We start from the raw sequence: 14388 nt of genomic DNA, 5'->3' as shown, positions 1-14388 counted from the left end.
TGTGGGGGCACTGAGGGCCATGAGGACATCGGGGACAGTGCTGGGTGTTGTGGGGGGCAATGCTGAGGACACTGCTATGGATATCCATAGTGTTTCGGCCATAGGACGCTGTGGGTGCATGGTGATGTGCCACCCCACACCCACCCCACATCGCAGCCCCCAGCCCCACTGGGACGCAGGACGCCAGGCCGGGCTTATCAAAACTAAACCTTTACGGGGCGGGCGCAGCCCACAGCACAGGGTGGTGGGGGTCAGGGGGCTGGGCCCGGTGCTGGGCGCTCCTGCATGGAGAAGGATTGGCTGCGGATGCGGAATGCCACCTCCTGCGTGCGGAACGTCAGCCCGAAGATGTCCTCGTGGTACCGGTTCTTGTCCTGTGGTGAGGTGGCACCGTGGGGGCAGTGGGCCATCCCTGTGCCGTCCCCATGCCATCCCCACCCCATCCTTGTGCCAGCCTCATCCCATCCCATCCCCACCCCATCCCCATCCCATCCCTGTGCCATTCCCATGCCATGCCCGCACCATCCCCATTCCATCTCCACCCCATCCCCACCCCATCCCTGTGTCATCCCCCCCCCTACTCATACTATCCCCACCCCATCCCCATCCCCACCCCATCCCCATGCCCATACCCGCAGCTCGCTGATGAAGTCCCCCGCCTGCCCCATGGTCATTCCTCCCTGCTGCACCAGGATGTGCTGCACGGTCTGCAGCACCTCGGTGGCCATCGTCACGTCCCCGCACACATACATGTGCCCCCCGCACTCGCACAGCACCCGGTGCACCTCCTCTGCCAGCTGTGTCCGCAGCACGTCCTGCACGTAGGTCTGGGGGGGGGTGAGACCCTCCTGGCCTCCCCCTGCCCCCCTTCTGCCCCCATTCCCACCTCTGCCTGTGTCTCCATCCCCCCACCCTTGGCTCCATGCTCATTCCCACCCCTGTCCCCTCAATGTCCCCATCCCACCTTTGCTCCATCCCTCCGTGCACCTCCACCCCAAATTGTCCCTGCCTCATTTCTGTCACTTATGCTTATCCCCATCCCACCCCGCTCCCCATCTCCATTTGTCCCTTTCTGTGTCTCCTTTCCCGTCTCCATTCCCATCCCCATCCCACTCCCAGCTTATCCCCATCCCATCCCATCCCATCCCATCCCATCCCATCCCATCCCATCCCATCCCATCCCATCCCATCCCATCCCATCCCATCCCATCCCATCCCATCCCATCCCATCCCATCCCCCCACCTTTGGGGTTCCCGGCTCACGGGAGAACGCAGTGAGGACGCGGCTGAGCGCTCCCTGCTCCCGCGCCTCCTCCATCTCACGCTGGTAGATGTGATCCAGCTCAGAGGATCGGCACCCAAACACCAACACCATGCTGCCCAGCGGGCTGCCTGCAGGGACACTGCGTTGGGACCTCTGCCCCCCCCTTTCCTGACCCTCTGCCCTCACGTTGCCACCTCCACCCTCCGCACTGTGTCCCCACATCCTTGACCGTCCCTTCCATGTCCCCAACCCCATCCCCACATCCCCATGTCCCCCTGTGTCCACCCATGGCACCCACATCCTCCCCACCCCCACACCATATCCCCCCATGTCCCTGTGGAGGTGTCCCCGTGCCCCATGCAGGCTGTCCCCATGCCATATGGGATGCCTGGTGCCCCCATTCGCACTGTCCCTCTGCACCGCATCCCCGCACAGGGTGACCCCACGTCCCAACACGTGATGCCACACATCCCCCTGTGCAGCATCCTCACACAGCGTCCCTCTGCACGACATCCCAGTGCCTCATGTCCCACACAGGACCCCCCCACGTCCCATACATGATGCCCCATGTCCCCACGTGGTGTCCCCACCTCCTGCCTGCAGGTGCTGCAGGCGCTGCTGCCAGAAGCTGCGGAATGGGGCCACGCCGGTGCCCGGCCCCACAAGGATGCATGGCGCCTCGGGAGTGGGGGGTGGCCGGAAGGAGGGTGCTCTGGGGGGAGGCAGACAGGGAGGGGTCACAGTGGGGTCGTGGTGGGGTCATGGTTAGGGCTGGGGTCAAGGCCAGGGTCAGGATCTCAGGTTGGGGTCAGGACCAGGGTGAGGGTTGGGTTGGGGTCGGGGTAGTGTCAGTGTTGGGGTCAGGGTCTGGATTAGGGTCAAGGTCAGGGCTAGGGCCAGGGTTGGGGTTAGGGGAGATATTAGGATAGGGGTCAGGGTTAGTGGGGGCACATGGAGGGATGGCTTGTGGACTGAGTGGGCACCGGTACCCAGCAGGGACAGAGATGTGCTGGGACACAAAGGGTGTTGGGGGTGGGACAATGGGGCGTGCGTGGAAATAACCTTTTGCATGCTGGGAAGTGTTGTTTTGAGGCTAAAGCACCTCGGCGTGCTGGGAAATGCAATTTGGGGGCAGTGAGGCATGCTGGGAAATGCAGTTGTGGGGCACGGAGGGATGCTGGGATGCGCAGTTCTGGGATTGAGGCACCAAGGCATGCTGGAAAGTGCAGCTGTGGGGCACTGAGGCATGCTGTGGGGTGCAGCCATGGGGGGCGGAGGGGTGATCCTCACCCCCGGATGAAGGCAGGCACTGTGTCCCCGGGCTGCAGCCAAGCCAGCCAGGTGGAGCAGACGCCGTAGTGCACCGGGCCCTGCCCGTCTGTGGGGTGAAAGACTTTTGGGGTGCTGGGCAATGCCAGACCCACAGGGGCGTGGGGATCCCGAAGTGCATGGGGACATGGGCTGTCATGGGGACACGGAGTGGCCGTGGGGTCATGGGGGTCACATGGGGTCATGGAGAGGCCATGGGGACATAGGGGTGACATGGGGAGATGCTGAGATGCTATGGGGTCATGGAGAGGCCATGGGGATGTGGGGGTACATGGGGACACAGAGTGGCCATGCAGACACTGGGATGCTTTGGGGTCATGAGGGGCCATGGGGACACGGAGAGGCCACGCAGACATGGAGGTGTCCCGGGGACACAGCAGTGCCATGGGGACATGGAGAGGCTATGGGGACGTGGAAGAGTCCCGAGGATATGGAGAGGCCGTGGGGGCAGAGGTGCTACAGGAACACGGAGAGGCCGTGGGGATTGGAGGTGCCTGTGATGTGGGGGTGCCCTGGGGGCATCCAACCCGGGGCGAACCCCAATGCAGCGCTGTGCAGCCCCGCCCCCTCCTCCTCCCCCCCTCACTCTCGCTCTGGTAGGTGACCACGGCCACGGTGAGGTCGATGCGTGCGTTGCTGGGGTCGGGCGCGGAGCTGACGGAGTAATAGCGGGGCTGCAGCAGCGGCAGCTGGGAGAGCAGCAGCGAGGCGGGCAGCCCCACGGATGGGAACTCCTGCAGCACCTCCAGCAGGGTGGGGCAGCGGAACCACTTCCAGTCCTCGTACAGACGGGCGTCCTGCAGCACGCACCCGTGGCACGGCAGGCACCGTGCAGCAGGGCCAGCAGCCCAGCCCCCAGCATGCCAGTACCGCAACACCCCAACAGCCCAGCAGCCCAGTATCCGGAATCCAACATCCCCATAGCCAGAATTACGGTACTCCAGTATCTGGACACCCCAGCACCCCAGTATCCAGGTAACCAGCAGCCCGGTACCCCAATGACTCGCTATTGAGCATCCCAATACTGCAGCACCCCAGTACTGTCCCACCACCATGTTGTCCCTGCATCCCATACTGAGCATCGCAGCTCTTCCCTATCCCAGTACCCAGCATCCCATATCCAGCATCTCATATCCAGCATCCCGTATCCAGCATCTCAGCACCTCCCCATACCAGTATCCAGCATCCTGGTACTTCAGTGCCTAGCGCTTCAGCATCCCCCTATCCAGAACCCCACCACCCCAGTATCCCAGCACCTCATATCCCCCTATCTAGCCCTAATCCCAGCCCCCCATTTCCCAGCCCCCACCCCACAAGCAGGGGGCACTGCACCCCAAATCCTCTCTGGCAGGAGCTGTGTTTCCTAGTGCGCGGCCACTTGGAGTCCCAGCCCCCTGCTGTCAGCCCACTCCCTTCCCCAGCCCTCCCTCCCCGTGCCCCGTGCCCACCTGGCTGAGCTGCTGCAGACGCTCACGGTCGGCCGGCTCCCGTGCCAGTGTGGCCAGCAGCTGCAGGAACTGGGGGCTCGGGGGGGCCGTGATGTCCAGGAAGGAGCTGAGCGCCTGGCGCAGCGAGCAGGGGGGCAGGCGGCTCTGAGGCACCCAGCTTTTGGGGCCAGGGAACCGGCCTGTGGGATGGGAGGTGGTGGGCACATGGATGGGGATGGGAGAAGAGATTGAGGGGGAGGATGGAGATGGGGACAGAGAGGGGGAAGGAGATGAGAAAAGGGAAGGGGAATGGGAAGGGAGAGGAGAGGGTGGGATGGAGAAGGGAAAGAGAATGGGGAAAGGATGGGGAAGGAGAAAGAAGTGGGATGGAGAAATAAATGAGGAAGGAGATAGGGATGACGACTGGGATGAGATGGGGACAGGACGGGAGGAAGGGGGGGAAGGAGAGGGTGCTCTGCCCAGGGAGGAGTGGGCACTGTGCTACATCAGCATCCCCGTTCCCATGCAGCCTCAGTGGGGTCCCGCTCAGCCGCACCCCCACACAGGGCCCAGCCCCGAGTTCCCTACCGCTGCTGTCCTTCTCCAGGACCTCCACCAGCACGGGCTCGTCGGCGGGCGGTGGGTCCTCCACGCACTCCAGCAGCTCCTGCACCAGCTCGGGGCGGTTGGCAGGGAAGACTCCCAGGTGGTCCCCAGGCAGGTACTGCAGCTCCGGCTGCCCTGCCGTGTCCAGGCGCACCAGCATGGTGGCACGGCTGGGTGGGACAGTTGGCACGGCGTGAGCAAGGCACCCTGGCTCACCTGGGGGCAGTGGGGTCTGAAGGTGCCCATGGCTGCTGTCCTGCCCCAGAGGGGCTGGAAGACCCTGTCCCCATCCGCAACCCATCTCCACCCCACCCCAGTCTGGGCACACAGCTGCATGGCACAGTGAGGGCACGGTGGGGGCTCACCTGGACGCCTCACTCTGCAGGTTCTCCACCGAGATCACCGTGCACGGGAACACTTTGCGCTTGTGCACATGGGCCAGCCCTGTGGGAGGGCAGCATGGTGGGGGACTCGGGGATGTCCTAGGGATGAGGGGATTTGGGGAGCTGGAGGGGGTCACAGGAGCTGGGAGATGAGCTGGGATGGGGGGCCCAAGGGCTGGGTTCCCAGACTGCAGGGGCTGCTTGTGGTAGGGGTCCCGTGCTGTCTGGGGGTCCTGGTACTTGTGTGGGGAGGGGTCCCGGGGGCTGAGGGTGCTGGGTACCAGTGAGCAGATCAGTGCCCTCAGGCTGCACGGCCAGGCGGTGCTTCTGGCGCTTCCAACCCTGCTGTGCCACGAAGATCTCCTCGGACGCCTCCACTCCATCCCCCACGCAGAAGGTCTCACAGGCAGCCTGGGGTACAGGGGGTGCTGTGGGCAGGAGTCCAGCCCCAGGACCCGCTCCCCATGCGGTGCCCACTCACCTGGAAGACCAGCCTGGCCCAGGTGCGGAAGGACTCCTCCTGTGCGCACAGCTCGTCGCCCTCCCCCATGGGCAGGATGCGCTCCCCCCCCAGCTCCTCCAGCCGCGTGTCCACCGCGTGTGCGAAGGCGCAGAAGTGGGGGTACGCCCGTGACCCCAGCCCAAAGACAGAGAACCTGGGGGTCCCGGGGGCAGTGAGCAGCGAGCCCCCAGCCCTGGCCCTCTGCCCTGGGGTCTGGGTGTCCGTGGCCACTGTTCTGAACCAGGGTGGGCAAAGGACCCTGTCCCCGTCCGTGCCCCCATCCCATCCCCATCCTCATCCTCATCCACTTACCATTCCCAGCGCCTCCTTATTTCCATCTCCTTTGCATCCTTATCCTTTTCCCTGTCTCCATCCCTGTTTTCATCCCTGTCCCCATCCCATCTCCGTCCTATCCCCATTCCCATTCCTCTCTCTAACCCCATCTCCATCCTATCCCCACTCCCATTCCTCTCTCTAACCCCATCTCCATCCTATCCCCACTCCCATTCCTCTCTCTAACCCCATCTCCATCCTATCCCCACTCCCATTCCTCTCTCTAACCCCATCTCCGTCCTATCCCCACTCCCATTCCTCTCTCTAACCCCATCTCCATCCTATCCCCAACCAATCTCCATCCCATCCCCACTCCCACCTCGCTCCCTGTGCCATTTTCTCAAGTCTCTCTGCACCCCCATGCCACTCATCCCACCCCTCCGGCCCCACACCGCAGAGCCCCCAGTGTCCCCGCGCTGTCCGTGTTGCTCAGCTGCCTCCTCTTCCTCTTCCAGGCTGCCACGAGCTGATCTGACTGTGAGACGCTGTTGAACCGCAGCTTGTAGCTCCTGTGGGTGTGTGGTATGAGCAGGGCTGGGGCTCCCAGGACCCCCCAAGTCTGACCCCACTCTGTAGGGCTGGGTCTCCCCATGGCCTCGGTGCTCACTTGGGAGGCTCAGCATGTGCAGTGTTGGGGGAGGACATCTCCATAAGTGCCTTGGAGAAGCTCTGTGGGGAGGAGCGTGTCATCACCCCATTGCCATCACTTTCCTGGCACCAACACATCCCATCCCATCCCCATTTCATCCCATCCCATCCCCATTTCATCCCCATCCCATCCCATCCTCATTCTCATCCTATTCCCATCCCATCCTCATTCTCATCCTATTCCCATCCCACCCCATCCTCATTCTCATCCTATTCCCATCCCATCCCATCCTCATTCTCATCCTATTCCCATTCCACCCCATCCTCATTCTCATACTATTCCCATCCCATCCCATCCCCATTTCATCCCCATCCCATCCCCATTTCAACCCCATCCCATCCCATCCTCATTCTCATCCTATTCCCATCCCATCCCATCCCCATTCTCATCCTATTCCCATCTCCATCCCCATCCCCATCCCACCCCACACCCCCCTCACCTCCCCACACTCCGGCGGGTCCCCATTGCCAAAGGTACTGGTCACCACCAGCACCAAGGTCTCGTGCTCCAAGGACACGATGTCGTACTCATCCATACGCAGCACCTGTTGGCCAGCAGCAGGAGGGGGCTGAGTGGCCCAGCCCCCCCCACCCACTGCCCCCCAACCCCCCCTGCCCACCTTGGGGTCGAAGGCACGGCGGAAGAGCTGGCAGAGGCTCCAGGCGTAGGTGCGTGCCCGGCCCGTCTCGGTGGCATACAGGATGGTGGCCTTCACACGCCGGGCCATCATGTGCCCCATCAGCTTGGCCGAGATCTTCACCGCACTGCGGGGGTCCCAGAAACTCAGCACCATCCTGCCCGGCCCCCGCCCCACCGTCTGGGCTGTCACCTACTTGGCCACCTCCTTGAAGGTCTTCCTCCTGGTGACCGTGGTGCCCTTGGAGACGTACACCTTCCAGGCATCGGGCTGCGGGGAGAGGGGTCAGCAGTGGGATGGGGAGATGGAATGGGGATGGGATGGGGATGGGCATGGGATGGGACAGAGACAGGAGTGGGGATGGGGATAGGATGGGGATGGGGATGGAGTAGGGATGGAGTGGGGATGGGATGGAGATGAGGATCGGATGGGGATGGGATGGAGATGAGGATCGGATGGGGATGGGGATGGAGTGGGATGGAGTGGGATGAGGTGGAGTTGGGATGAGATGGGATGGGGTTGGAGTGGGATGGGGATGGGGACGGAACAGGAGCGGGGCTGGGCACACCTGGTAACGGAAGGTGGGACAGAGCTGGTAGTTGACCATTTCCTGGTGGAAGACGGGGGTGAGGCTGCCTGAGATGGGGGGCACGATCCACACCCAGTCAGCCGGGCACCCTCCCCGCGTCCGCAGCTCATTCTCCATGTGCTTCACAAAGGACTCGGTGGCTGCATGGTGGTCCACGATGGTCACTTTGGCCTCCTGTGCAGACATGGGGGTGAGCAGTGTCCAGCCCTTGGTGTGCACTGCCCTGGGGGTGTCCCTGCTGTCACTGGGGCCACCCCACCACGTCGCTGGGTCCCACCTGGTAGCTGTGCAGCACAGCAATGTTCATCTCCACGGCAGCCTTGTCCTTCCAGAGGGACGAAGTCTTACGTGTGTCCAACCCCATGCGCAGGGCCACCTCCTGCAGGGGGATCAGCTGTGTGTCCCTGTCCCCTTGGGGGCGCGGACACGGGGAGGGGATGGGGATGAGGATGGGGATGGGGATGGGATGCGATGGGATTGGGATGAGGATGGAATGGGACAGGGATGGAATGGGGATGGGGATGGAGATGGAGATGGGGTTGGGATGGGAATAGGGAAGGGGATGAGAATAGGATGGGGATGGAGGTGGGGATGGGATGGGATGGGATGGGGATGCAGACATGGACAGGGACAGGATCTTTTGCCCAATCTGGGGCAGAACAACAGCCATGGGCACTTCCAGACACCACAGCAGAGAAGGGCTGGGATTGAGGGCTACCTTCCCACTTCCCCCTGCCATGCCCCCAGGTTCTACATGGGGATGGGGCTGCACCCCACCTGCAGCAGGTTGTAGCGGTGGCTGTCACAGAGGTTCCTGGTGCCGATCTCGCTGCTCATGTACCAACCATTGAAGGGTGCTGCTGGGAACTCCAACCCCCCGATCTCCAGCAGCATGTTGGACACAGCAGGCAGTGCGTACCAGCGCAGCCCCAGCTCCCCGAACCACTCCAGCCTGTGTTGGGAGGGAGATGCAGCCCAGAGCCCCACACCGGCCCCACAGCAGAGACACTTGCACCCCCAGCTTCTGGTCCTGCTCCCATCCCATCCCACCCCACCCCACCCCACCCTACCCTACCCCACCCCACCCCACCCCACCCCATCCCATCCTATCCTATCCTATCCTATCCTACCCTACCCTATCTTATCCTATCCAATCCTATCCCATCCCCAGTATTCCCAGTATCCCCGTATCCCCACCCTCATCCCACCACTTTCCCTATCCCATCCCATCCCACCCCCACAGCCATGCCCACACACTCCCTTCTCTGGCACCATGGCACCCCCCCCCACACCGCTTTGCTCGGCCCCACTCACGTGGGGTGTGTGAGGGGCACCTCGAGGACCAGCTCCGATGGCAGTGGGAAAAGCTCGGGGGCCTCGTCGGGTCCCTGCAGCAGCAGCGGCAGCACATCGAAGCGCCCGCTGCCCGGGCTCCATCCGTAGTGCACGCAGAGCTGCGGGCACAGCGGGGTCAGGGGGGCTGTAGGACACTCATCCCGGAGCTGGGAGGGGCGTTACTGTGGGACCCCCACCTCGGTGATGTCCACGTTGGCCGGGTCGCCCAGCACGGAGCCATCGGGCTGCCGGTACCCGGCGTAGCGGATCAGCTGCGTGTTCCAGATGCGGAAGTCGCCCCGGCCCGGCAGCCGCTGGGGGAAGATGGTGATGGCCGACCTGCGGGGCGCGGCGGGGCGTCACCGGCCGGTCCTCATCCCCGAGTGTGCCCCATCCCTACCCCAGGTCCACCCTGCCTCTGCTCCGTCTTGACCCGTCCCCACATTCTTCCTCTTCTCCTTTTCCACTTTTGCTTTTCCCCTTTCCCTTCTCCTCTTCTTCCCCTTTCAGGTGCCTACCTCCATTTCCATCCTTTTATCTATCTCTGTCTTCATCCCCTTCCCATCCCCATCCCCAACCCATCACCTTCCCAACCCATCTTCATTTCTTCACCATACCCATCTCCTCCACATCCCCATCTCCAACCCATCTCCATTCCTTTCCCATCCCTATTCCTTCCCCATCCCCCCCCACCTTCATCCCCATCCTATTCCCTCCCTATCCCATCTCCATTCCTTCCCCATCTCCATCCCCATCCTATTCCCACTCTCACTCTCAACCTATGCCATCCCCATCCCCATCCCTTCTCTGTTCCTTCTGGTTCTCCATCTCCATCCCCTTCCCATCCCATCCCATCTCCATTACTTCCCCATCCCCATCCTTTTTCCACACCCATCCCCATCCCGCCCCACACCCTCACATCCCCATCCCACCCCAAATCCCCCCACATCGCCCCTCACCGTATGTTCCCTCGGTTGGTGGCATACTGGATGTGGGAGCAGAGGAACCCGAACATCTCCCCGACGCTGGCACAGTCCCGAGCATCGAACACCTGCGGGCGATGCACTCTGGTTACCCCCTCGGCCCTATTCCCCTCCCCACAGATGTGGGGCCACGCATCCCACCTGCAGTTTGTTCCACTGGATGCGCCCCACGCAGCGTGCCGCGTTGCGCCAGGCCTGCTTGGCCCCGAAGATGAGCTCAGCCTCCTGCAGCTGATACGTGCCCGTGGTCCGCACCGCCGCCTCCACCTCCCGCAGCCGCTGCACGTGGGCTGCAGAGCTCTCCCTGTGGGACCACCGCGTTGGGGGGTGTGGGGAGGGGTGTGGGGGGTCCTGGTACCGCCCTCTGGGAGACCCCCAGGGGTGGGGGGATGTGGGGCAGGGAGGTGCTGGGGGGGTGTTGGTGTGTGGATGGGGGGCAGTGGGAGGGGGAAGGGGTGTTGGGGAAGGGGGATGGGGGCAACGCTGAGGGGTGCTGTGGGGCAGGGATGGGGGTGAGGATTTGGGGCACTAAGGAGAAGGAATGGGGATGAGGATGGGGGTTGACACACGGTAGGGATGAAGGCAGCTCTGTGGGGCACTGTGGGGCAGGGACGGGGATGAAGATTTGGGACAGAATGGGACAGCACTGTGTGATTCTTCTGTGCAGGGCTGTGGGGTGCTGTGCGGCAGAACGGGGACAGGGCTACGGGAGGAGGGGTGGGGGCACTTAGGGTGTCGGGGTTGGGCAGCGATAGGGTCAGGGCGATGGGATGCTGCGGTGCCGGGCCGGGACAGCGCCGTGGGGCAGCGCTATGGGGCGCAGTGGGGCAGGAGGGCGGCACTCACCGCCGGATAGACGCATAGTATTGGTCGATGAAGTCCCGTGCCAGAGCCAGCAGCTCAGCACCGCTGCGGCCGCCCTCAGCGCCGGGCACGGGCAGCTGCTTGGGCAGCACCAGGGAGCCCAGGCAGCGGCGCGCCGAGCACGGAACCTCCTGTGGACATCCGTGGGGCTGGCATCTGTGGGGCGCCCCACACCCAGCCCTATGGGGTGCCCCACACCCACCGTCCCCGGCCCCACCTGCTCGGCCTGGGCGCACAGCGTGTCGTAGGCGATGCTCCCCGTCTCCCAGTTCTTCAGGCGGGCGAAGCGCGTGGGCTCTGCGTGCCGGGGGGGCACCGGGCTGGGGGGTGGGGAGCACTGAGATGGGGGACCCCTCCCCATGGGGCTACGGCACTCGGGGGGAATCCGGCCCCCAAATCCCAGATTCCATGGGGGGAAGCGGGTGGGCAATGGGGGCTATGGGGTACTGCTGGGGGCAATGGGGGCAGCGCTGGGGGCAGCGGGGGTCTCTCCCCTCAGTGCTTCCCTGCCCTGGGGGGCCCGGACCCCATAGCCCTGGGTGGGGGCCCGGCACAGGCTCAGGGTGTGCCTCGGCCTCGTGCATGCGTGCAAGCGTGAACAATAGCGTGAGTCAGAGCGCCCCCCCCGCCCGAAGGGGTTAACCCATCCTGCCCCCCACCCCCACAGCCCGTGCTGCCCCGTCCCCACAGTGAGGCCGTGTCCCTCATCCCAGTTCAGCCCCACACATTCCGTCCACCCCAATGGGTCCTGGTGGGCTTCAGAAGGCTGAAGTGGGGGTGGGGGGGGCCACTGCTGTGCTCACCGTAGGGCTGGGACACCAGCCTGGTGCTGAGTAAGGGCGGGGGGGGGGTATAGGGTGGGGGCTATATGATGGGGGCAGTAAGGATGGAGGCAGTAGAGAAGGGGCAGAGGCCCCCCCTCTGGGCAGGGAACCTGTGGCTGTGCCCCACATCCTGCCCCCCCCAAGCTGACACTGCACCCCACTGCGGACATGGCTCTGGTGGCGGTGGGCATCCATGGGGGGGGGATCTATGGCGAGGAGGATCCATGGGGGGTGAGGGATCCATATGGGTGGGGATCCATGGGGACGTGGATCCATGGGGGTGGGGATCTATGGGGATGGGGCTCTGGGGGGGCACCTCTCCAGTGGGCACAAGGCTTTGGTAGAGATGCGGCTCTGTGGGGACAGGGCTCCAATGGGGACAGAGTTCCAATGGGGGCACATCCCTGGTGGGGCCACAGGGGGCTCCACAGGGACGGGGTTCGGTGAGATGGGGCTCCATGGGGTCACGTCTCGGTGGGAATGGGGCTCCTCTGGGATAGGGATCCGTGGGTCCCCGTGCCCGTGGGGGGCACCTCTCTGGTGGGCTTCGAGGGCGCCCCTCCTCATCTGGATGTCCCAGTGAGCCACAGCGCGCCCTCCACCCGCACCCAGGGACCCTCCGACCCCCCCTTCATGGCACCCACCTGCCCTTATCGGGGCCGGAGCCGTCCTCGGGCGCGGGGCTGAGCTGCCGGGAGCAGAGCCCGCAGGAGCGCGCAGCGCCGGGCAGCACGGCCGGCAGGTTCCCCATGGAGCTGCGGGAGCGGCCGCTTCCTCCGGCGCTGCGGGGGGAGTCGGGACCGGCCGCCCCACGCGGGACGAGCGCTGGGGGTGCGGGACCTCCGGGAGCGGGGACGGAGCCTCCAGAGCGCGGCCGCCGCGGGGCCCGGCAGAGCTGCGGGCGGTGGTCCCGGTGCCCCCCGCGGGGAGGACATCCGGAGGGCCCCCCCCCGTGGGCCCCCACCCAGTTCCTGCCATTGACGCTGCCAGGCGGATCCCGGCCCCCCCCTCCCCGCAGCCTGCGGGGCACCGTGAGGCGACCCTGCGTGGGGAAGGGGTGAAGTTGGGGCTGGGGTCGGGGTTGGGTTCTGAGTTGGGGCTGGGGTCAGAGTTGAGGTCAGGGCTGAGGGTTTGTGTTGGATTTGGTGCTGGGGCATCGTGAGGCGACCCTGCATGGGGAAGGGGTGAAGTTGGGGCTGGGGTTGGGATCGGGATTGGGATTAGGACTGGGATTGGGTTGGAGTCAAGGTCAGGGTCAGGGTTGAGATTAGGGTTAAGGTTGGGTTAGGGGTCAGGGTTGGAGTTGGAGTTGAGGATGGGGTCAGGCCTGGGGTCGGGGTCGGGGTTGGGGTTGGGTTTGTGTTGGATTTGGTGTTGGAACTGTGCTGGGGTTGGCACTGGGATCAAGGTGCAGTCAAGGTCGGTATTAGGGTTAGGTTGGGGTCTGGACTGGGGTTGGATTAAGGGTTGGGTTGGCATGGGGTTGCAGTGGTACTGGGTTTGGAGTTAAGGTGAGGGTAGGGTTGGGGTTGGATTGTGTTTGAGGTCAGGGTCGGGATTGGGGTTAAGGGTGGGTTTGGGGTCAGGGTTGGGGTTGGGGTTGGTTGGGGTCGGGTTGAAGAAGCAGTGGCACTGGGGTTGGAGTTAAGGTGAGGGTTGGGGTTGGGTTTGAGGTCGGGGTTGGGGTTGGGGTTAATGTTGGGGTCAGCACTGGGTTTGGGGTCAGGGTTGAGGTCGGGGTTGGGATTGGGTTGGAGTATGGTTGAGTTTGGGGTCGGAGTTGGGATTGGGTTTAGGGCTGTGTTTAGGGATGGGGTTGGGGTTAAGGGTGGAGTTGGGGTTGGCATCGGGATTGGGTTGGTGTTAGGATTGTGTTGGGTATAGGGCTGAGGTTGGGGGGGGTCTGCAGGTGCTCGCAGAGATGCTTTGAGCAGTGGGGGTCTACGGGGGCTTTGGGACCACCCCTGCGGGGAGGGCGCTGCGGGGGCAGCGGGGGGGGGCCGCAGTGACGGGAAGCCGCGCCCGGCCCCGGCCCCGCGAGTTTCCTTCCTGCGCCTGGGAGCGACGCGGCGGCTGGGCGGGGGGGGAGGGTGGGGGGGGCCGGGAAGCCGTGTGTGAGTTGGGAGGGGGGGCGGGAGGCGGGGCCGAGCCGTCCATCACAACCGAGCGCTGCCCCCTATTGGCCGCCCTTCCCGGGGGGCGGTGAGCGGGCGGGGGGGGGGCGTTCAGCACCACGGACAGCGGCAGAAACAACGGGGGGGGCGGGGGGAGCCGGGGCGGGGCGTTGAGGCGACCCTCCCGCCCCCCCCGCCCATCTCACGAACCCCTCCCGGTGCCCAGCATCCCCACCCACCCCCCCAAAAAAAACACTCCCCGCCCGGGCAAAACCCATCGGGGGCTGCCGGGGGGGTTCGGGGTCGCGAGGCGCCGCACACGGGAGAGGCCGGGGAGGGGAGGGGGGGGGTTCGGGCCCGGGGACACCGTGGGAGGAGCCCGAGGGCGGGGCAGGGCCGGGGGGGCCGCCCCGGGGGGGCTTCGGGGCTATTGGCTGCGGCCGCACTCGCTCCTCCCCGGCCCCGCTCCGCTGTCAGCGCGCAGCGCTCCGGGGGGGGGTCGGGCCGAGCCGGGCTGAGCCGGGCCGAGCCGGGCCGGGGGGCTGCGGG

The 14388-nt window shown here is 64.9% G+C and overlaps 1 protein-coding gene across 1 annotated transcript; it reads right to left on the bottom strand.

The window, feature by feature from the left end:
* Window positions 1-194: 194 nt before the first annotated feature.
* NOS3 (nitric oxide synthase 3) lies at window positions 195-12637 on the bottom strand. The gene is made up of 26 exons (XM_031613833.2): window positions 12370-12637; window positions 11119-11221; window positions 10884-11032; window positions 10179-10341; window positions 10014-10105; window positions 9252-9393; window positions 9034-9173; window positions 8497-8671; window positions 7997-8098; window positions 7699-7893; window positions 7327-7400; window positions 7113-7257; window positions 6933-7037; window positions 6452-6513; window positions 6237-6353; window positions 5491-5665; window positions 5291-5420; window positions 4992-5070; window positions 4609-4796; window positions 4042-4220; window positions 3180-3390; window positions 2555-2642; window positions 1855-1976; window positions 1244-1392; window positions 633-827; window positions 195-374 (listed from the first exon to the last, which is right to left on the bottom strand). Exons 1-26 carry the CDS (start codon window positions 12474-12476, stop codon window positions 252-254), a joined length of 3510 nt encoding a protein of 1169 aa, XP_031469693.2. The 5' UTR covers window positions 12477-12637; the 3' UTR covers window positions 195-251.
* Window positions 12638-14388: the final 1751 nt, after the last annotated feature.

Source organism: Phasianus colchicus, chromosome 6 (assembly GCF_987193195.1).
Source record: "Phasianus colchicus chromosome 6, bPhaCol1.hap1.1, whole genome shotgun sequence".
NCBI classification, from domain to species: Eukaryota; Metazoa; Chordata; class Aves; order Galliformes; family Phasianidae; genus Phasianus; species Phasianus colchicus.
Note: the sequence above shows the minus strand (reverse complement) of the source record. Positions and strands in the feature narration are given on the sequence as shown.

What these genes read in the sequence shown, in the direction of transcription:
- NOS3 (XM_031613833.2), bottom strand. Translation starts at nt 12,476, where the DNA reads ATGGGGAACCTGCCGGCCGTGCTGCCCGGCGCTGCGCGCTCCTGCGGG. An exon ending in GTGCCCCTCACACACCCCAC is followed by an intron (nt 8,672 to 9,033) that starts GTGAGTGGGGCC and finishes CTCCCAACACAG; the next exon opens with GCTGGAGTGGTTCGGGGAGC. An exon ending in GCCGTGCCTTCGACCCCAAG is followed by an intron (nt 7,038 to 7,112) that starts GTGGGCAGGGGG and finishes GCTGGCCAACAG; the next exon opens with GTGCTGCGTATGGATGAGTA.